General features: G+C 35.4%; 1 protein-coding gene across 1 annotated transcript in view; it reads right to left on the bottom strand.

The window, feature by feature from the left end:
* LOC111516189 (glutamate receptor ionotropic, kainate 2) overlaps positions 1–22,865 on the bottom strand; it is a 213,017-nt gene that overhangs the window by 82,870 nt on the left and 107,282 nt on the right. The window contains exon 10 of the mRNA XM_074186656.1: positions 15,458–15,562. Coding sequence (XP_074042757.1) covers positions 15,458–15,562 — 105 coding nt within the window. The remainder of the gene's footprint in view (positions 1–15,457; positions 15,563–22,865) is intronic.

Raw genomic sequence — 22,865 nt, 5'->3', positions numbered from 1 at the left:
CTATTCAACTGCCAGTGAAACACTTGCAATTTTAACTGATTTCATGGATTTTAATACTTTTCAGTTATATAATGACATTCCCAATTTGCAGGGAAAAACACTGGACTTGGTAATCACTTCTGAAGGTAATATTAATAATTGTACTGTGCAAAGGGACTCTTTATCAATTGTCAATGAAGATATTTATCATCCTACCTTAGAAATCACTATAAAAATTCAACGTGTAAAAGAACGTGTGAACGAACTATTAGAACCAAGATTTATATACAAAAAAGCTAATTTTCTTATGCTAAGTGAACGAGTTAGAGATACTGATTGGGATAGTGTGTTATATGAAAATATTGTGGATGAGGCTGTAGATAAATTTTATATTATATGGAAGACTATTATTGATGAATGCGTGCCCAAATGTAACAATATTCGAAAAGGAAATAAATTTCCCATTTGGTTTGATAAAGAGGTCAAAGAATTATGGAAAGAAAAAAATATATTTAGAAAGTTACGACTAGTATCGGACTATTATGGAGAAAGGTATAAAGAATTGAGAAAAAAACTAAAGAACTTGATTAGATTGAAATCTAAAGAATACGTTTCAAAAGTAGAAGATGAATTAAAAACCGATGTGAATCAATTTTGGAATTATGTTAATAATAGTAAAAAATCGTCGACTTTAGGAAACTTTTGTTACAAAAATATTCAAATAGATCACAATGATACAGCTGAGATATTTGCAAATTTCTTTTCATCTGTTTATGAGACAAGTAAATCCGGATAAAATCTCAATTTCATAAATGATGCTGATATAGTTAACAATTTTTGCGACATTAGGGAAATAGGAGAGTCAGATTTTGAGAATGCAATGAAGAAATTGAAACCAAAGAAAGCGGCTGGTGTTGATGGAATTCCCCCATACATTCTGAAAGCATGTGGCGATTGGGTAAAAATACCACTTCTGCATATATTCAACCTTATCATCAAGTCAAATGTTTTTCCAGATTTGTGGAAAACTGCTATAACAACACCTATTTATAAGAGTGGTAAAAAATGTGACATTGAAAATTATCGGCCAATCTCCATAATGTGTGCTCCAGCCAAGTTATTCGAGCAAATTATTTATACACGAGTATTCAACTATGCAAAAATTTATATCACGGAAGAACAGCACGGGTTTGTTAACAATAAATCAATCAATACCAATCTATTCATTTTTACTAATTATGCATATAATACACTAGAATTAAAGAGTCAACTCGATACTGTATTCACGGATTTCAGAAAAGCGTTTGATAAAGTTGACCACGATGTTTTGTTATATAAACTAAATAAAATTGGATTTTCTGAGAATTTATTGAAATTATTAAAAAGTTATTTACAAAATAGATACTTCTGTGTTAAACACAACGGTAACACATCAGGTAAATTTCATGCTAGCTCTGGTGTTCCTCAAGGATCTAACCTTGGACCACTATTATTTGTTCTATTCATAAATGATCTCCCTTCCATTTTGAAATTTTCTGAATGTTTGCTTTTTGCCGATGATCTGAAAATATATAAACAGGTTCAGACAGTTAGGGATTGTGTTAATCTGCAAAGGGACATCGACAGTATTTATGAGTGGAGCATCGCAAATAAATTTAAATTTAATATTAACAAATGTAGCATCATCACAATAACTCGTTTGAAGGATCCTGTTAATTTTGATTATATGATGGATGAGGAAGTCCTCTACAGATGTTCTGAGGTTAGAGATCTTGGGGTAACTTACAACAGTACTTTATCGTTTGCCAAACATATTCAAAATATTGTTTAATCGTCAAATCGAATGTTGGGATTCATTATTAGACAAACTCGGAACTTTACGAATAACAATACTATAAAATTATTATACTACTCACTTGTAAGACCTAAATTGGAATTTGCAAGTATAATATGGTCAGGTGAATATCGGTTCACAATCAATGCAGTGGAGAAAATACAAAATGAATTGCTCAGGTATCTATATTATAAACAGTACCGTATTAGAGCTGACTATGAAAGTATCAGATCCAATCAACTTAGACATGACTTCAAAGTTCTCTCTTTAGAAACTAGGAGATCCCTCACTATGATGTATTTTTTATATAATGTGATAAACAACAGGATAAATGCACCAGGAATCCTATCATTACTGAGATTCAATGTCCCTTCCCGTAGAACTCGGAGAACTTATCCATTCAATATTCCGTTGGTAGTTACAACGTACAGATCCCCTCTCGTGACCATGCTACGACTGGCCAATACATGTAGTGTGCTAGTAGATTTAGATTGGACTCTACCTCAGGGAGTATTTCGTAGAGCAATATTAGATTTTTTCTTGACTACATCTGTTTGATACGCATACAAATTTATTATATTTAGTATTTTCATCTGTGCACGAATATGATTTTCTATTGATAAGCTAATTTACATATATTACCATTATCGATTTTATTGCACAACTATATTCAATAACAGGGTATATATAGTTCATTGCTATTCAACCTCAAAGTTTTTGAGTAAGTACACAACTGACTCTGATGATTTATAATTATTGAAATGTGAAGATTATTTTATATTAATTATCCATGTAATTAGACCTTTGGTCTGTTTGGATACAAATAAATAAATAAATAAATAAATTTGTCTAATCATTCCATTTTGATTCCAGGACATCGGCTATGGAGGCACATCTTCACCGGAAGCAGGAGGTTGCATATTTCAATGAGGATCTAGAAGTGATTTCGAATTGAGGTGGAAGTAACCAGGTTCAATTCAATGCCACAAAAACCCAGGCATCAATTTTCTCCAAGAAGATAAATGTCTCCGAACCAGATATAATAATGCCCGGTCAGACAATTGCACTTTCTGCTTCTATAAGTTTGATGGGGGTTCAAATGGACACCAATATGCCTTGGCACACTCATGTCGCTGGAATTGCAGAGGCTGCTTCTCAAAAACTTGGAACACTGTTCCGAACTAGAAAACTATACACACCCCAGTAACTTTTGATGCTTTGTAAAGCTCAGATGAGACCTTCTTATGTATGGAGTTCTGCCCCCAAACATACCTTGAAGTTGCTAGAGCCATCTGTCTGGCTAGAGCCATCTGTCTGTTTGGAGACACGAACACTACGTGCAATCTTGATAGCCTGAAAGTTCGAAGAGAGGTTGCAAATTTCTCTCTGTCTGTGACTTGGCAGAAATGATTCCAGCAAGAACGGTAAATATCAAAAATACGCGACTAACTGTAGCTGCTCATCGTTTTGAGGTTCAACTCAGTACACCTCGAATTCCACTGTTTAAAAACTCTTCCATCTGGAGAACTACGTTGTAACGGAACAATATAAATCTCGGTATCATTTATAATCTACCAACAATTATTATAGAACTCTAACCAGAATTGGAAGGGTTGCGCCTCTCGCCTATAGATGTCAGTAGGAGAATCAAAAGGTACAAAAATCTTCAGTTTTGATATTTATGAAAAGCCACCAACTCTGAAAAAAGCATGTGCTTCGATCAGGAACGATATTAGGAATTCTTGTGATTCATTGAATATTTCATGTTAGAAGCCTTAGGGTGTGTAAACCTAGATATTTTTTTAAAAATATCACGTTGTTACCTGGTTCTAGGTGAGTCTAGTCGGTTTAATTATTGTTCGATTCTATTAGCTAAAAATTCGATTGTTCTAGCTCTGTTATATTCAAGCAACCAAGAAATAAACTTTGTTTTGTGAACCTCTCAACTCTGTTAGCTCTCTGTGAACAACCTAAACCCAGCGGGACTAAAAGAAGAGCCTTTTTTTAAAGTTCCTCTACAACGTTTATGTGGAATACACGTCTTGAGAACGTTTTTCCAAATGAGTTTAATCTCCAGCGATTCAAATCCAACGTGAATCGCTACTTTCGCACAGACACCGCTCTGAAAGCTCTTCAAGGATTTTCCTGTAGTGCTTGTGTTTGACTGTATGGTTTTTGACATTAACGGATCTATTAGGTTGCTACCATTGTTTATCGCATTCGGTTTTTTATTGGAGTTTTTATTACGTGTCGCGGTTTTTGTTAAAACAGTTATTTCGAAACTTGCAGTTGACACAACCACAACATTGTGGCCACGTTGACTGCACTTCGCGGTTGACCCAACCACATTTTTGTGGTCGATTTGCGGTCATATAAAATGCACTTGCAGATGAAGCAACTGACATCTATACAGGCTGATTCACGGTGGATGGCACATTAGACGTTTCTGGTGAACCAGACAACGGATCACTTTGAAAATTCAATGGAGGGCATATTCGGACATTCTCTAGCCAACTAAAACATTTTCGATAATGCGGTGTTGCCGCTTCTATTAGAAAGCAGTAGCAACTTTGATTTTTCAAATGGAACACTCTGTATATAATATTATTTTTGGAATCTCCAACAATTTCCCGACAACTTTTCTTGATATTTCCCTATACCTATCTGTTACCGTTTTCGAAATAAAAATTAATTTCAATTTTTTTCTTCGAAAATCATGACTTCTAAAAATGCCGATATCTTTTAGTTAAGAAGTACTATGATACCGAAATTTGGTGTGGAGTTAGGTGATACTTGGACACTTCCCACACGTCAGCCTAATCTCCGTTGCTTCAATACAGGGTGGTAAAAAAATACAGTTTTTCGTTTGCTTGAAAAAGTTGCTGAAATTTGATTATTTTGAATGGAACACCCTGTATATTATTGAAAATTCGGAAAGCTGCTGAAATTTGCTTCCTTTCTATGTATATCATACCTATACCTAACTAGTCAAGTTTCGGACTTATGAACATTTATTTGTGAAAATGTCCCTTCAGAATGGTATTTCCATTCGGTATTTGGTAAGCAGGCCATGATTACTATTTGACAGTAGCGTTGTGACATTCTCCTAATAATATCGACATTTTCGTCACTTCAGAAGTTGCAAATACCTTCAAAACGATGTAACAAAACTATTCAAACGAAGTTCTTATGAATTTGTTTATTATTTTTGGACAGTGTGACAAAATTATACAGCAGAACATGTAGAAAGTTCAATGAAATGTATCCGAATCTACCGCCAATGAACCTCAAGAAATTTATACGAATTCAGAACAATTTCAATGCATTTGGATCAACTTTAAAAGCACCAAGAAACTTGCCTCGACCCGTAACTTTCGAAGACAACCAGATTAATGTCTTAGCATATTTTCACGCATTTCCCGAGTCAACGATGAGAAGTGCTGAAGAAGATTTGGGTATAAAATATTCATCGGTTCAAAGAATCTTGCGAAGACATAAAATGCATGATTATAAATTCACCAAAATTCAAGCAATGAAGCCTCAAGATCCTCAACAGAGAGTACAATTTTGTGAAATGTTGTTGACACGCATTCAAGAAGATCCACTTTTTTTAAATAAAATTATTTGGACTGATGAACCGAAATTTTCGAGAGAAGGGATTTTCAATAGAAAAAATCGTCATTATTGGTCCAGTGAAAATCCTCACGTCACAAAAGAAGCCGGATTTCAAGAAAAATTTAGTTTTAATATCTTCTGCATGTTGATGGACAACAAATTGAGGTACGTGATATACGAGGAGTCATTAACATCCAGAAGCTACCTGAATATTTTGGAGAATACTGTAGACAGTTTCGTGGATAATCTGCCACTTGAAGATTATCGAAACTGTTGGTACCAACTAGACGGAGCTCCTGCACATTGCACAAGAGAAGTGAGCGCAGAACTGGATAGACTATTCGACGATCGGTGGATGAGGCGCTTGGGACCATGGAATTGGCCAGCGAGATCACCCGATCTTAATCCATTAGATTTTTATTTGTGGGGAATGTTTAAAGAAAAAGTTTACAAAATACCCGTGCGTTCGAGAGATGAATTGTTAGAAAGGATTGCCCAAACATTTGAAGATTTGGATCCCGATGAAAACAGATCTGCCACCACGAAAGCAGTCAACACCCGCATTTCAAAGTGCTTGGAAGTGAACGGCCAGCGATTCGAACATATTTTGAAATATTCCACATGATTGTTTTACTTTTTTATAATCATTCATATCAATATTTCCAATTTCAAGTTTCTTGGTGCTTTTTTAAAGTTTATCCAAACATATTGAAATTGTTCTGAATTCGTATAAATTTCTTGAGGTTCATTGGCGGTAGATTCGGATACATTTCATTGAACTTTCTACATGTTCTGCTGATAATTTTGTCACACTGTCCAAAAATAATAAACAAATTCATAAGAACTTCGTTTGAATAGTTTTGTTATCGTTTTGAAGGTATTTGCAACTTATGAAGTGACGAAAAAGTCGATATTATTAGGAGAATGTCACAACGCTACTGTCAAATAGTAATCATGGCCTGCTTACCAAATACCGAATGGAAATACCATTCTGAAGGGACATTTTCACAAATAAATGTTCATAAGTCCGAAACTTGACTAGTCAGGTATAGGTATGATAACATAGAAAGAAAGCAAATTTCAGCAGCTTTCCGAATTTTCAATAATATACAGGGTGTTCCATTTAAAATAATCAAATTTCAGCAACTTTTTCAAGCAAACGAAAAAACTGTATTTTTTTACCACCCTGTATTGAAGTAACGGAGATTAGGCTGACGTGTGGGAAGTGTCCAAGTATCACCTAACTCCAAACCAAATTTCGATATCATAGTACTCCTTAACTAAAAGATATCGGCATTTTTAGAAGTCATGATTTTCGAAGAAAAAAATTGAAATTAATTTTTATTTCGAAAACGGTAACAGATAGGTATAGGAAAATATCAAAAAAAGTTGTCGGGCAATTGTTGGAGATTCCAAAAATAATATTATATACAGAGTGTTCCATTTGAAAAATCAAAGTTGCTACTGCTTTCTAATAGAAGCGGCAACACCGCATTGTCGAAAATATTTTAGTTGGCTAGAGAATGTCCGAATATGCCCTCCATTAAACTTTCAAAGTGATCCGTTGTCTGGTTCACCAGAAACGTCTAATGTGCCATCCATCGTGAATCAGCCTGTATTTTGTGGTGTCAGAGTTTAGTGCCAGTTTCAATATGGATTTCGAAGAAGAAGCACTAGGGTAGATCGCAAATTTACATGGGTAAAAAAAGGGAGCATATTCAATCGGGTTTCTATTCACATCATTTCGTTCGCCTGAAATGATAAATAAATAATATATAAAACAAAAACTGTAGCTCATCAAACTGTTTCAATCGTCCCCTTGCCGGGGACAATTGGGACAATTGAATTGGGACAATTGAAACAGCATTCAGATTAGAAAAATATTTATTCTAATAGAAAATAAATTACATTAATAATTGAAAATATTCATTCTGACAAGCAATTGTGACACATGTAAAGATCTTCTTGTCGAGTACATTCTTCGTGGGACCAGTGACGACATTCAATGCACCGCACCCATTTCTCTCCAGGGCGACTATTGTTATACGATTTCTGGCAAGAATACTGCTTTTGGTTGGTGCTTGGTTCTGCATCAGCACGTGAAAATACAGATTTTGAGGTGCTTGGTTCTGCGTCAGCTTGCGAAAATATGAGTTTTGAGATGCTTGGTGATGCTGGCGAAGTGCGATGAGTGCCTGGTGATGCTGGTTTATCCGTGACATACGAGGGAGCAAAATCTACTTCCGTGAATATATCTCTATTAAAGGGACATATTCCAGTGCTAATAAATCCAGCTACGATATTTGACTGTGTGAGGGCTAACGGCAGAGCTAGTCTGACTATACTTGGGATTTTGTGAATTGTCATTGTTTTGCCTGGGTTATTTCTCATCCATGCATCGCAAATTGAATTTACAGCCTTCTAAAAAGGACCGTAGACAGATCGATCTAGCGGTTGCAATTTGTGGGAACAATGTGGGGAGAAAGAAAAGATGACAATGCCATTTTCTTTACAGAAATCCAAGCACCTATGTGTGACTGATGATTATCAAGTAAAAGCAATACTTTATTTTCAATTGAAGCATTGGTGTGCTTTTGAAAATGGTTTTGGTATATCAAGAATTCATTTTCTTGCACTGGACCGTCAGGGACGAAGTGATCCTTGTATCTCAACCGTGGGAATATAAAAATGGGGGGTACACTGTTACCGATAGCATTTACAGCTAAAGCTACGGTTACCAGCGTTCCTCTTTCTCCTGATGTCAGTGCGCCTACCTGTTTGGTTCCCTTTTCGGCTACTACTTCAACAGGTTTTTGGACCGTCGTGACCCCTGTCTCGTCGACATTATATATATCTTTCGGTTCAAATTTGTACCTGTCCATAACATTAGCTAGGTTGTCATAAAAAAAAGTTTTATGTTCGTAACGTTGAAACTAGTTGCTCTGGAAAGACTTGTTGCTTGAGCGCAGCGGATTGAAAGTTTTGGATTGCGTTTCATAAATCCAGAAAACCAATCCTCTCCTGCCATGGCATTTTGTCTCCATGTATCAGGCATGTTCAGCGAATATTTCACAGTCAACTGAAAAGCTAATTTCCGAATTTCTTTGGGTGGTAATCCGTAGAATATATGCGCTGCTTTGATTATATAGCCAACAATAATTTTTTCCTGGTTCACGTCAAATACTCGCCTCTCAAAATGATAACCCATAGTGACAGGAACAGCGGATTCTTGCTCAATTGCTTGCTTTTTCTTCCTAAAAAATTTACTCAAAGAGACGTAATATATTTCATATTTAGCTGCTGCAAACCTTATCGATGCATTATTTTCAGTAACCTCTTTCTAAGCTTCTTCATATGCCAAAATGAATTTCAATCCTCTCTCAGTTTTTCTCACTCTTACTCGTGGCATCCTTAAATAAAAGTTAACTACTTAACATACCTTTACACAACCTACAATATGAACCACATGAAAAATTCACGACAGGGACAGTTGAAACATGTTTTAATCATCCCCCATGGCATGTGTTTCAACTGTCCCTGCAGCACATTTTTGAGTAAACATTCAAATATTTTCTTACTCTTGGATTAGAGTAGTTATTTAATGTATCCCGACTGAAGGGCATATACCAAACAAAGTAATAAATATTGTTGAAGCTGGATACTTACGTTTTTATCTTTTGTAACACACTTTTTCAATCAATGTAAAAGTTTACTCCGATAGCGGGAAATCAAGTTATCGTGGACGTGCACATACACACAATAAGATTTATGATTAAAAAAAAACGGTTCCTTAGTTTTATTATATAGTTGCAAAAAACGATTGTTAATTAACAAACGCATTTTTAAGCAACAAAGAAATTTTTTTAAGAAACCATTTTTTTTCTAAAAATCATGATTTTCTCAATTAACATAATGCAAAAAAAAAATTTCGAATTGCTTATAAACAATGTATTTGTTTATAAAAAATTTATTAACAATAGCTATAAAAAATAAAAAAAAATATTATCAATTAGTTTTTAGCCATGAGATATTGAAACAATAAAAAATTGGAAAAAAAAATTTGTAATGTATTTTTCATGAAATTATAATTTTCAATTGTCAAAAAAATAGAAAAAAACAATTTTTTTATTTTGGCAACGGTAATCTATTTTTTTGCCTATTAAGAATAACTTCACCGAAGGAAAAAAATGCCAGAGTTTTAGTTTGATAATTATAGGGATTTTTATATTAACTTTCAATTCAGAAAAAGTTATTAATTAACAAATTTATAATTAACGTTAAAATTAGGATAAACATTTTTTGACTGCGGGTTAATATTTAATGATGTATACCAACATTACATGAATTTTTTCATTCCTTAATATTCACATTTAATATGTTTAAATAATTATTTTTGTTTTTATGTCAGAGTCACGAAAGGCGCGCGGAAGCCAGACTACCCGCTTTTGGCTCTATTTTCAGGGCTCTGCAAATATTATAAATAATCGAGTCGGGACTTTTTTTACGCAAATTCACTGATCTTTTCAAATCTTTTTTCAAATTTTCAAAATTTTGAAAATTTTCCGAGATATTAAGAAAAAACTAAAGCCCCATTTTTTTTTTCACTTAATTGTTTATAACTTTTGTAATTTTTATCGGCGCGTTTTCGGACTTTTTCTTAAACTTTCTAGGAAAAAATACGAATCGAATGACACCTTCTTCGTAATTTTTGGACAGGACTGAAAAATGTTACAAAAAAAAGTAAATGTGAACTAGACTAATGGGCGGCTTGAGTTCGCTGGAACGCGACTGCAATTGTGTGGTCGATCTGACCGCAAAATGTGGCTCGCAAAATGTGGCTCTCTTAAAGTAAACTGTATTGGTATGTTTTGATAAGAAATTTTATCAAGTATTGGTCAGTTCCATTGAATGATTGTTCAAAATGGGTTATGACATTACCAATTTTTCGATAAAAAATCGTGACGTCAACCATTGACGAAACTTAATATTTCAGAGTACCGTCATGAAACTTTCAAAGTTTTGGGAAGATGAAACATGCAGGTTGAAGTGTTTTGACTAGAATGGTTTTTATATGTGATGAATTGGCTGATACTTGATGGAAATCTATGTTATCATATTTGATGGTGAATTTTTCACTACTTAGTTCACTAAGCATTCAATATGGAATGTGTTGAACACTGTTGAAGAAGCTGTTAATGCGGTTTTGTGAAATCATTAATTTCCATCAAGTACTGACCAAGTCCGTTACACATGATATTTTCATTCTGAAATGAAATTTTGCTATAATTTTTGTGTTGTTCATTAGCTCAATTTTTTTGTTTTTCATCACCTTAGTAATATCAAGGTAGCTCGTATAATTTCTATCTACTAGCTAATTGGAAATGATCAGTGTATTCACTTGCAACTCACTGTTGTACAGGGTGAGTCAACAAGCTTTTCTCGGTCCATTACTAACGTGGAAAACAATTTTTCGAACTGCTCAATTTTTTTTCGCAGTCACATCGATAAATACTATCTTTCAGTATTATTTTCTGGCATACTGGGTGATCCAGCCGAACGTGGCCAAACAAAGTTATATTTTTTGATGGAACACCCAGTATATGAATACCTCATTCAATTCCATATTTTTTAAGTTCTCTAAGAACTTTTTGTATTCCAATTTTCATTGCGGCATTGCCTATTTTGCCGAAAATATTTTTTTAATTCACCACATGCATGTCTATAGCAATTAAGTGTATTTTTTTAAGTCAACATAATTTCGGGAATCTCAACTTTGGAAAACAATATATAGGGTGCTTGGTTAAACCAGTCAAGTTTCATTCATTTTCAAACAGACATAATTCAACTTATTCAAATGGACCACCCTGTATTTTTTCATTTGTATGAAATGTTTCAACATTTCACAACATTTTTTCATCGGAGGGGTATATATCAAGCCAATCTCAGAGAATTCAAAAAAGTCTGCAGACGAAAACAAAGAGAAGCCTGGAGAGCCTATTGTGAGGCAGTCGAAGACTTCCCACTAGCTTCTAGGCTACACAAGGCACTCTCAAATGACCACCATAAGAGTATCGGCATCCTGACGAGGGAAAATGGCGACAAAGCCGCCAACCTCCAGGAGAGTGCTGAGATTCTTATGGAAACTCACTTCCCAGGTTCTGTCTTTCCTGGAACGGCGAACTGGATGGATGTATCAACAACACCTTCACAATACGACTGACAATTTGCTAGTCCAGTAATTGATCAGGACAAAATAAAATGGGCTATATCGGGCTTTTTCCCCTTCAAGTCACCAGGACCTGACGGTATAAGACCAGCCCTACTTCAGGGGGACTGGACACTCTTATGCCGGACCTGGTTGGCAGTGGAGAGAAGTAAGAGTAGTATTTATACCCAAACCAGGTATATACTACACATATACTACACCCTACCAAAAGCATTCCGACCAATTAGTCTCACATTGTTTTTCTTAAAAACCATGGAGAGGCTATGTGAGCGGTATATGAGAGATGAAGTACTTGTTAACAACCCACTTCATCCAAATCAGCATGCCCCGGGAAGGTCTACTGATTCGGGCCTTCACCATGTGGTTGGCAGAATCGAGTGATCATTGGACAACAAAGAATCCACCCTGGGTATATTCATAGATATCGAGGGAGCGTTTGATAAAACAACCTTTCCAACAATTACCCAGCAACTACACTCCAGGAATGTACCTCTGGTAGTAGGAGAATGGATACTCCAGATGCTCTCTAGCAGAGCAATAAGTATTAATGTAGAAGACATCACAGTGAAAGGACTGGTCATGAGGGGATGTCCACAGGGAGGGTTCTTATCACCTCTTCTCTGGAACATAGTTCTGGATACCCTAATTAATCACCTTAACAAATATGGATTCTACACAATTGCATACGCAGATGACATAGTTATCTTGCAGACCGGCAAATTTGTAAACACACTGTGCGATAGAGCGCAGGATAGGCTCAAATTGATAGAAACATGGTGTAAGGAACACTCACAGTCAATCAATCCCAAGAAGATTGAGATGGTCAATATTCAAAAGCAAACTAAACTTCTCTGAAGAGGTGAAATATCTTGGTACTATCCTCGACAAGAAGCTAACATGGAACTCTCATCTACAGAGTAGAGCAAAAAGAGCATACGTGGCTTATGAGCAATGTTGGAGGACAGTGGGACGCGCATGGGGTCTTTTACCCCGTGTGGCCACCTGGATCTACACTGCAATAATAAGACCTATGTTAACGTATGGAGCCATTGCATGGGTACCGAAAGTTCTACAAGCAACGGCCATCCAAAAATTATTATCAAATACAGCGACTGGCTTGTTCAAACATCACAGGAGCCATGAGAACAACACCAACCGCGGCAATGGAATTATTCACGGGTCTGACCCCTCTGGATCTGTACGTTAAGGAGGTTGCGTTAATGGCCATGTTACGATTGCTCACGGCTGGTGTAAACCTCGAAGTAGGAATGGGTCAATTGAGGCTGGGTCTATGGCGGAAAGCGCTCACTGCGCAACCTCTGCTGCAGGCAACAAGTGATGCAATTGAACCCAAGTTTGTGTTTAATAAACCCTACAAAATACAAATTGAGCAGAACACAGAGTCAGATGCTAGAAATGCAATAAGGATTCATACAGACGGCTCAAAAACCAAAGAAGGCTCAGGATGTGGAGTGTACTCCAGGTCACTAAGTCTAAAGAAGGATTAAGTGGGGAATGAGAAGAAATACCAGCGTGGTCCAATCGCCACAAAAGAAATAACCAAGAAAGGAATTTCTGGTAAAAACATAACAATCTGCACTGATAGCAGACAAGCACTATCAGCCTTGAACAGACAGCGTGTTACCTCAGGGCTAGTACTAGAGTGCCATCAAGATTTAGCCAAAACTTCGGTAGATAATAACTTTATCCTGAGGTGGGTTAAATGTCACGACAAGAGTAAAGGTGATCGCATTGCCGACTCTTTAGTCAAGGCAGCGGCTGGACTAAGAATTTTAGGACCAAGTGGCACCCACGGCCTGATGACTTCGACAATTGCGGAACTAGTCAAATGTTACAGCCATGCTCAATCCTTAAAGAGATGGGATGAAATCAAAGGATGTAATCTTGCCAGGATTACCTTGGGCGACCCTGGGAAGCTGGCGCCGAAAAAATATCTGGCGATGACCAGGAAAAATCTGACTGGCCACTATCAGCTAAGGAAACACGTCCATAATATGGGGCTTGTAGACACACCTCTATGCAGGATGTGCTTATGTCATCGATGACATCGTAATGACATTCATTCACCTATTTGATTTAATCCCAGCCAAGAGGAATCTTATTTGAAGCAGATCAAGCTTATTCCGTGACATTCAAAATCGTAATTCATGAATGAAGTGTGTGTATTTTCTATAATGTTATCCAATTTGGAACTGAAGAGCCTTAGGGCAAGTGTCTTAAGGCAAAACATCGGTGTATACCAGTGAGGGTGACAGTGTTCCATGTGAGTACAATTTATTACCATTCATTCAAAGAGGAACTCATGTGAATGATATCTGATTCTTATTCCACAACAAATGTTTGAAATACAAACTGAGTAGAGAAAAGTATCTTCTGTATAATTCAATGTTCATTTAGAAGTATTTGTTTCGAAAGAATTATTTTCATTCGTGTAATTCAATGTTTATATGAAAGTAGCTGTTTCAGGAGGACTTTCTTTCAGTTTGTGTCTGGAAGTTACTTCTTTGCATGATCTACACATTCATGTATAGAGTTTCAAATTGATTACTTCCTTCCTTTCTTTGGAAGATTCTCTCATCCCCTTTTTTTTGTATCAGATGGAGTAGTAGAAAGCCAAAAACTTTCTTTCCCAAAAAATTAATCACTCCTAAAAATATAACCCTTCAATTCAAATACTAGCGATTATTTTGAATATTCGAAAAACAAATTTGAGTAAGTTAACGTAAGAAAATACATTTTTTTGTGGTAACAACAATTACTAAAACTTTTTCTTCTGCTTAATTATGGTCCCAGCTTCCAGGTGGCGCTATTATGACCAGTACTCTTTTTATTATATTAAAAAATATAATAAAAACTTTGTCCAGGAAGTGCAGAAGTCTTGCTTTACGCAATACTGCACCCCATTTTCATCATTCCAATTTATTATTTTTGAAATGCACGTCTATCTACGGCGGACATATACATACATATAAATTTTACGTCTCTTTCATAAAATATTATTAATTGCAATCCTACTACCACGTGGACATCCGGTCTACCCCGGCCTCCAACCGGCGTGAATGGGAGCACTATTTATTCAAATATACTAAAACTATGTTTATAATCACTCTTTCAACTTTTGCATGCACGTTAGAAAACGGCGGACATACACAACATGAGTTCCACCTCAACAATTTCGCCCGCGTACCTTCTTTGTGAGCGGTCGCTATCGGCACGTCCGGCCACCACCATGTCAGAAACGAAACTTTTACTAAAACTTGGTAGGGTTTATAAAATATCAGTTTTTTGTATAGCATACATCTGATAAAATATGTAGTGGAATGTTGAAGCATTTGATACGAATGAATAAATACAGAGTGTTTCATTTGAAAAAGTTGAATTATGTCTGTTTGAAAATGAATGAAACTTGACCGATTTCACCGAGCACTCTATATTATGTTTCCGAAAGTTGTGAATCCAGAAATTATCATAGTGATGTTGACCAACTATTCCTAAAAAATCCACTTGATTGCTGTAGGGTAGTAAATTAAAAAAATATTGTCTGCAGAATAGGTTTTTTCTGGAATAACTTGACAATAGAAATTTGAATACAAAAATTCCTCAGAGGGCTAAAAATATTTGTAATCGAATCGGACCAATCACCCATTATGCGAGAAAACCATTTTGAAAGATAGAATTTGTCGATATGACTGCAAAAAAATGAGCAGTTCAATAAATTTTTTTCTCTGATAGCAATGTGCCGAGGAAATCTTGTTGACTCACCCTGTATAGCATATTCTTACCTTGAAGAGAATTCCAATTCCGAGATTCATAAATGGTTTGGTGAAATCAATAACACTCTCTCGGGCGTAATTTATCGTCATGGATGCAACAGCTAGATCAGCCCTCTGAAATCATAAAAATCGATGACATTATTTCATATTCACTATTTCAACAGAACAAATTGATTCAATCAGTGATATTATTCAATACAAATTGCGGAAGAAGATTCAGATGGCAATATTTCAATTAATTTTTATATACAGTGCGCGTCAGCCAAACGGAATCAATTCGTTAATGAATAAAATTTAAGTAGTAGTTCGAAACTACGCCCGAACCTTTGGTTTTCCAAGTTCCACCATTCAACAAAAACTTTTCGTACGGACCGTGTCATATTATAAAGGCCAACTTTCTTGTTTTGTAAACTATTACATAAGACAGGGGTCTCTAAACTTTGAAGCCTTCGGGACATAACGATTTTTTCAGTTTGTTCCAAGGGCCAATTTCTGCCCTTAACTAGATTTCTAGACTAGGATAGTCGCAAAATGCGTGACCTAAGCAATCTTACGCTTTTTTTGCATTTCAATTATTGTGTATTGTGACATTTAACGACATCTAGTGGCATGTAGTGGTACTATATACTATCTTTCTCAGCTACCCGCTAGGTGGCATTAGGCGTAATTAAATATTTGAAATTACCGCGTCATTGTCTAAATAAATCTATAGACAATGACCGCTTTGGTTCGAGAAAGTTCTGGTTCTAGCTAGTGTATTCCGATCACCTCGAGATGGCAGTAATAATTGCATATAAAAAGGCTAGCGGGGCAACTGCGAGTTAGTCTGCGTAGGAAAGGCGAAGGAAGCGAAACTGTCTATTATGAAATAAAGTAAAACCCGTCAATAAAAGTATTTTGATTTGACTTATTATTTTTATGTGTGATTTGTTAGTATGGAAAAGAAGCAAAAAATCGACAGTGAATGCAGAACGTTCCAAGAAAAATGGAACTTTCAGTATTTTGTGATTGTGAATAAGGCGCTATGTTTAATTTGTAATGAAACCATAGCTGTTCTCGAAGACTATAACATTAAACGACACTATGAATCGAAACATCTTCAAAGTTACTCCAAGTATACAGGAAGTTTGCGGAAGGAAAAATTTGAAGCTTTGAAACGCGGACTCAAATCGCAGCAATCTTTGTTTACCAAAGCGAATACTGAACAAGAGCCTGCAACTCGCGCCAGCTTTCGTGTGGCTCTTGAAATCGGAAAACGTGGCAAACCATTCACCGATGGAGAAATGATAAAAGAATGCTTGATTGCAGTAGCCGAAGAAATATGCCCCGAAAAGGTAAATTTATTTAAAAGTGTCAGTTTGTCAGCAAACACCGTGGCTCGGAGGGTGCAAGACATCGCAGAAAATATATCATCTCAACTGTCTGATAAAAATGGACATCATGAGTGGTTTTCTCCAGCATTGGATGAGTCAACGGATGTGTCAGATACTGCTCAGGTGTTGATTTTCATTCGCGGAGTAGATAAAAGCTATGAAGTGTATGAAGAACTTCTTGATATTGATAGTATTCATGGCACGACATCTGGGGCAGATATTTACAAGGGAGTTGAGAATTCCATTAATAAAAAGAACCTTCGATGGAGAAATTTGAAATATATAACAACTGATGGAGACAAAAATATGTATGGTAAAAATAAAGGAGTGGTTGCACTTGTGTCGAAGGCTGTCGAAAAATGATGGTGGTTCAAAATCATTAGTCTTACATTGTATCATTCATCAACAGTCCTTGTGCGGAAAATGTTTGGATATGTCTGAAGTTCTAAAACCAGTCATATCAGTTGTTAACTTCATCAGATACACTGGGCTGAATCACCGACAATTCCGCGAGTTTATTCAACATATTGGAGAAAATGATTTACCATATCATACTGCCGTACGCTGTCTTAGTTGCGGAAAAGTCCTTAAGCGCTTTTTTGAACTTCGAGCAGAAATCAATTTTTTTTTAAATGAAAAGCAGCGCCCTTTTTGCCGATTTGGGAAATGGTGAATGGATGTGGAAGTTAGCCTTCTATGTCGATTTGACAAATCATATGAACGAACTGAATTTGAGATTGCAAGGAGAAAATCAGCTTCTCCCTGATTTATACACCACTATCAAATCCTTCAGGCAGAAAATAATACTATTTCAATCGCAATTACGTAAAAAATGTTTCACACATTTTGAAACATGTGAAATATCCAGCCACACTACAGAGACTGAATTTCCCGTCAATTTTGCAATCGAAACTTTGAGTGCTTTGAAGATAAATTTTGATACTCGTTTTTCAGATTTTGATGTCATTACGAATGAAACTAAGCTTTTTCAAAATCCTTTTGATTCTGACATTGAAACCCTGGCTCCGGAAGTCCAAATGGAAATTATTGATTCACGGTGCAGTGATATGCTTAAGAACAAATATCAAAATTCATCTTTGTTGGAATTTTATAAGAGTCTTTCACTGGAACAATTTAATAATTTGCATAAATTTGCTCGTTGGTTGTTTTCTGTTTTTGATACTGCTTACTTGTGTGAGAAAACGTTTTCCAAGATGAAGTACACAAATGATGTTTACAGATCTCAATTAACCGATGAGCATCTTAAATCTCTTTTGATAATTGGTACAAGTAAAATTGATCCACAACTTCAAAGTATTGTCGATGGAAAATCACAATTACATAAATCTTATTAGTGTTTTTGTTTTACTGTGATTCATTTCAATTATTTGTTAGTTATTAATATGCTCAAACTTAGATAATTAAGCTGAGTTTTCTTTGTCATCATTTCTGTCGTTAAGTTTTACCTTGCAAGTAAATAAAACCGAGTAATTATCATTCTGTGTTTTCTTCTTCAACTCATCACAGCAATAGTAACAACAATTAGGTAATCATTGGCTGTCGCGGGCCAGATTGATGACAGTAAATCAGTGGCTGTCGCGGGCCGGATTGATGACACTGGCGGGCCGGATTTGGCCCGCGGGCCGTAGTTTGGAGACCCCTGACATAAGACAACCTCATAAAGTGCATTCTATTTATTCCACCCTGAATAACTGTTGATACAATGATTTTCAGGAAAAATAAAGAAACACGTCAACAATAGTATACAGGGTGACACATGTTGACAAATTCACATTGATTTTCAACACGGTTCATTTCTCTCAATTTTCGGTTGGATTATTTAGTATCAAATAAGTCACGAATTTCTGATCCTTTACTTTACTTTACTTACTTTATTTCTACAGCAAATCATAATCAAAATTTCGATTCGTTCGGTTTCTGTGAGTCTCATTGCCAGATTATAAGTTATTTAAATATTTTTATAGAAATAATGTCAAACGCTACACTACAATAACATCGAGTAATTTCAAGTGGAGTGTATAACTTTCATCTATCAATGCCTTTCTTTTTTCGAATCAACAAAACCAATAGAAGAACTACGATGTATCATCTGAATATACTCAATACAGCGTGACTCACGGTCGATGGTAGGTTAGACGTTTCTGGAAAACGCAAAGCATAATTTTTCTGAAAATTCCACCTCTAACATTTCCTTATCTGTTCTATCGATCTAAAATATTTTCAGTATTGAGGCGTTGCAACTTCTATCAAAAAGTCCTAGCAATTATATTTTTTTGAATGAAACACCCCGTATATCAATAAATTTTTGAAATCGCTCTGGTATTTTAATACTTTTCTGTTGATAATGTCCTATATATATCTCTATCTGTTTTCGAGATAAAAACTAAATTGTGCTAAATATGGTCCAAAACATAGCCTTAACTGAAATTAAGTACATCAGTACTCTCAATTCATGAAAAGTTGATATTCTAATGATAGTTTGGACAAACTCGAAATATTCAAATAACACAAAGGAATCGACTCCATATCATACAGGGCGTGATAAAATTACTATTATTTCCATTGTGCATGAAAGTAGTCGAAAGTTCATTTTTTCGAATGAAACCCCCTGTATATTACTCGATAAATTGAAAGATAGTGAAAAATGCTTCAAGACGATATACTGTCCCTATACCTAAATCTTTAAGTTTTCTTGATAAAGCCGTTTTTGTGGAAAAATAGTTACTTATCCACGTTTTACCTATAAGTGTTGAAAGTGGCATTTTATTTTGTGAGTGGGGATTATTGCAAAACGAGCGTCAGCAGGTTAAAAAAAAAATCTGTTCAAAATCTGTTTTTCCGTTAACCAGCTGTCGCACCCCTACGAACGACAACCCTCAGAAGTCGAAACTTGTGCGAGCTAAGGATTAACGAGGTCTTACCTTTTAACGTGTGATTCCTAACAAGTGGAGCAAACTTACAAGCAAAATAAAATCACTTTTAACAAATGTATCATACTAATTATTTTGTATAACGTTACTGCTGATAATAAAAAAATTATAGGGGCCATGGGATTTGAACACACGATCTTTAGATTACAAGGCATATGTTACAACTACATACGCTAACTCACGTTATTTCAAGGAGGATTATTGGTTAGTCATGAAGGACCCTCTACAGTTGGACTGAATACTACTTCGTCATCGTCAGTAACTTCACAGGGATTTAATATTACCAATGGCACGAACTGCATGTGTAAACTTTTCTAAATTATTTTTTGGTAGGTGTTCTGATTGAAGTGTTTCTATCAAAGATATTTTCAATAACAGCTGTACAAAAAATAATTTTTAAAGAATTTGATTTCTAGGTGGCCGTGGAAATATCAAGCTCATGACAGTTTGGTGACTTTTATAAGTAATTGATAAATGGTTATTGACGGTGTTTCAAAAAATCGCCAAAAATGAATGCAAATATTGATTATTCAAACGAAGTTCTTATGAAATTATTCATTATACACGGACAGTGTGATCAAATCATTGCCAGGACTTGTAGAAAATTCAACCAAATGTATCCTGAATTAACACCAATAAACGAGAGGAAGTTTCTAAGATTACAAAATAATTTCTTCAACTCCATGTTAAAAGCGCCTTCAACATTACCAAAACCTGTTACTTCAAATGAGGACAATACTGTTGACGTTTTGGCATATTTTTATGCATATCCAGAAGCTTCCATTCGCAGTGCAGAAAATGATTTAGGGGTATCACATGCTTCAGTACAACGAATTTTGAAAAATCACGGAATGCATCCGTATGAATTTACCAAAGTTCAAGCTCTAAAAGCAGAAGACTTCGAACGTAGAATACATTTTTGTGAATCCCTTTTGATTCATACACGGGAATTTTTGTCAAAAATAATTTGGAGCGACGAATCAAAATTTATGAGGGATGGTATTTTCAATAGAAGGAATAAACATTTTTGGGCTGATCATAATCCTCATGTTACAAAAGAAATGGGTTTTCAAGAAAAATTTGACCTGAATGAGGAATATAGGAATTCGTGGTTTTAACTGGACGGAGCGCCAGCTCATTCCACCCAGGAAGTTTCCAGGAAACTTGACAAACTCTTCGACGATCGCTGGTTTCGGCGTTTAGGGCCGTGGGATTGGCCACCGAGATCACCCGATCTCACGCCACTTGACTTTTTTTATGGGGTGTTTTAAAAGAAAGGGTATACAGTTCTTCAGTGCCTACCAAAGAAGAATTGCGACGGCGAATAGTGCGGAGTATTGAAGATCTGGATCCCCAGGATATTGAAAAAACAATCACAAGTCGCGTACAAAAAAAACATTTCAAAGTGTTCAGCATGTAATGGACAACATTTTCAGCATTTATTGTGGAAATGTGACATTTTGTTTACAATTTTGTTATTTCGAATCATCCTATTCTTAACTATGGCTCAAAGTTTCCAGTTGTTCCCTGGAAACTTTGAGCCATAGTTAAGGAAATTATTTTGTAACCTTACAAACTTCCTCCCGTTCATTGGTGTTAATGCAGGATACATTTGTTTGAATTCTTTACACGTTCTGACAATGATTTGATCACTTTGTTCATGTGTATAATAAATAAATTCATAAGAACTTCGTTTGAATAATCGATATTTGCATTCATTTTGGAAGATGATTCGAAACACCGTCGATAACTCTTTGTAAATTACTTATAAAAGTAACCGAACTGCTATAAGCTTGATAATTCCACTGCTACCTAAATCCAAATTCTAAAAAAAAATGTTTCTAGAAGAAGCGACTTCATTGAGAAAACTTGACGATATAGGTATAGGGATATGATATATCATCTTGAAGCATTTTTCACCATCTTTCAATTTGCCAAGTAATATACAGGGGGTTTCGCTTGAAAAAATGAACTTTTGACTACTTTTATGCACACTGAAAATAATAGTAATTTTAGCACGCCCTGTATGATATGGAGTCGATTTCTAGGTGTTATTTGAATATTTCAAGTTTGTCCAAACTGTCATCAAAATATCAACTTTTCTTGAATTGAGAGTACTGATGTACTTAATTTCAATTAAGGTTATGTTTTGAACCATATTTAGCACAATTTATTTTTTATCTCGAAAATAGATAGAGATAGGTATAGGACATTATCAGCAAAAAAGTATTAATAATTCCAAAAATGTGTTAATATACGGGGTGTTCCATTTAAAAAACTAAAGTTGCTAGAACTTTTTGATGGAAGTGGCAACGTCGCAACGCTGAAAACATTTTAGATCGATAGAACAAGTAAGGAAATGTGAGAGGTGAAATTTTCAGAAAAATCATGCCTTGCGTTTTCCAGAAACGTCTAACCTATCATCGACCGTGAGTCACGCTGTATACGCATGGAACTGATAACAAGTTTTCCCTTATGAGTATAGGTTTGCAGCTATCACGATAGTTCATATCAAAAATTAATCTTAAAATACGTTTTTGGGCAATAAATATTCTATTAAAATCTCTATCACATCCCCATGACATAATATTTAGAGAAACATGTGGATATGCCATTGCAAAGTATAAGTATGCTTAGAAGGCTTTGTGAATCTACACACAATTTCATTTGTTTTATTTCAAAAAAAGCTGAATTTAGTTTCTTGCAGACACTATCAATATGCAGATCCCCATTTAGAGATTCATATAATATTGTTACTAGAAATTTTACGTGACACGTGACATCATTATTCCATCAGTAAGGTCAATTTCCCTTGGGATGTTATTTTTTCTGTTATAAAATTTCAGTGAGACAGATTTAGAGGTATTCAATCTTAAATGATTACGTTGGCACCATGAAGTAAATCTATCAATAACATATTTGACCCTTGTTAGTATATCTTCTAGTGTGGCTTCAGTAATTGTCATTGTGGTATCATCTGCAAACATAGTTATACAACAATTATCAATATATTGCGAGAGATCATTAACAAATATTATAAATAGTAAAGGTCCCAATACTGATCCCTGAGGAACTCCTAATGTTACGTCATAT

Source organism: Leptinotarsa decemlineata, unplaced genomic scaffold (genome assembly GCF_025532065.1).
Source record: "Leptinotarsa decemlineata unplaced genomic scaffold, Ldec_3_MD MMD2_P_RNA_scaffold_4, whole genome shotgun sequence".
NCBI classification, from domain to species: Eukaryota; Metazoa; Arthropoda; class Insecta; order Coleoptera; family Chrysomelidae; genus Leptinotarsa; species Leptinotarsa decemlineata.
The sequence above is the reverse complement of the archived record's forward strand: the minus strand, read 5'-3'. Positions and strand labels throughout refer to the sequence as shown.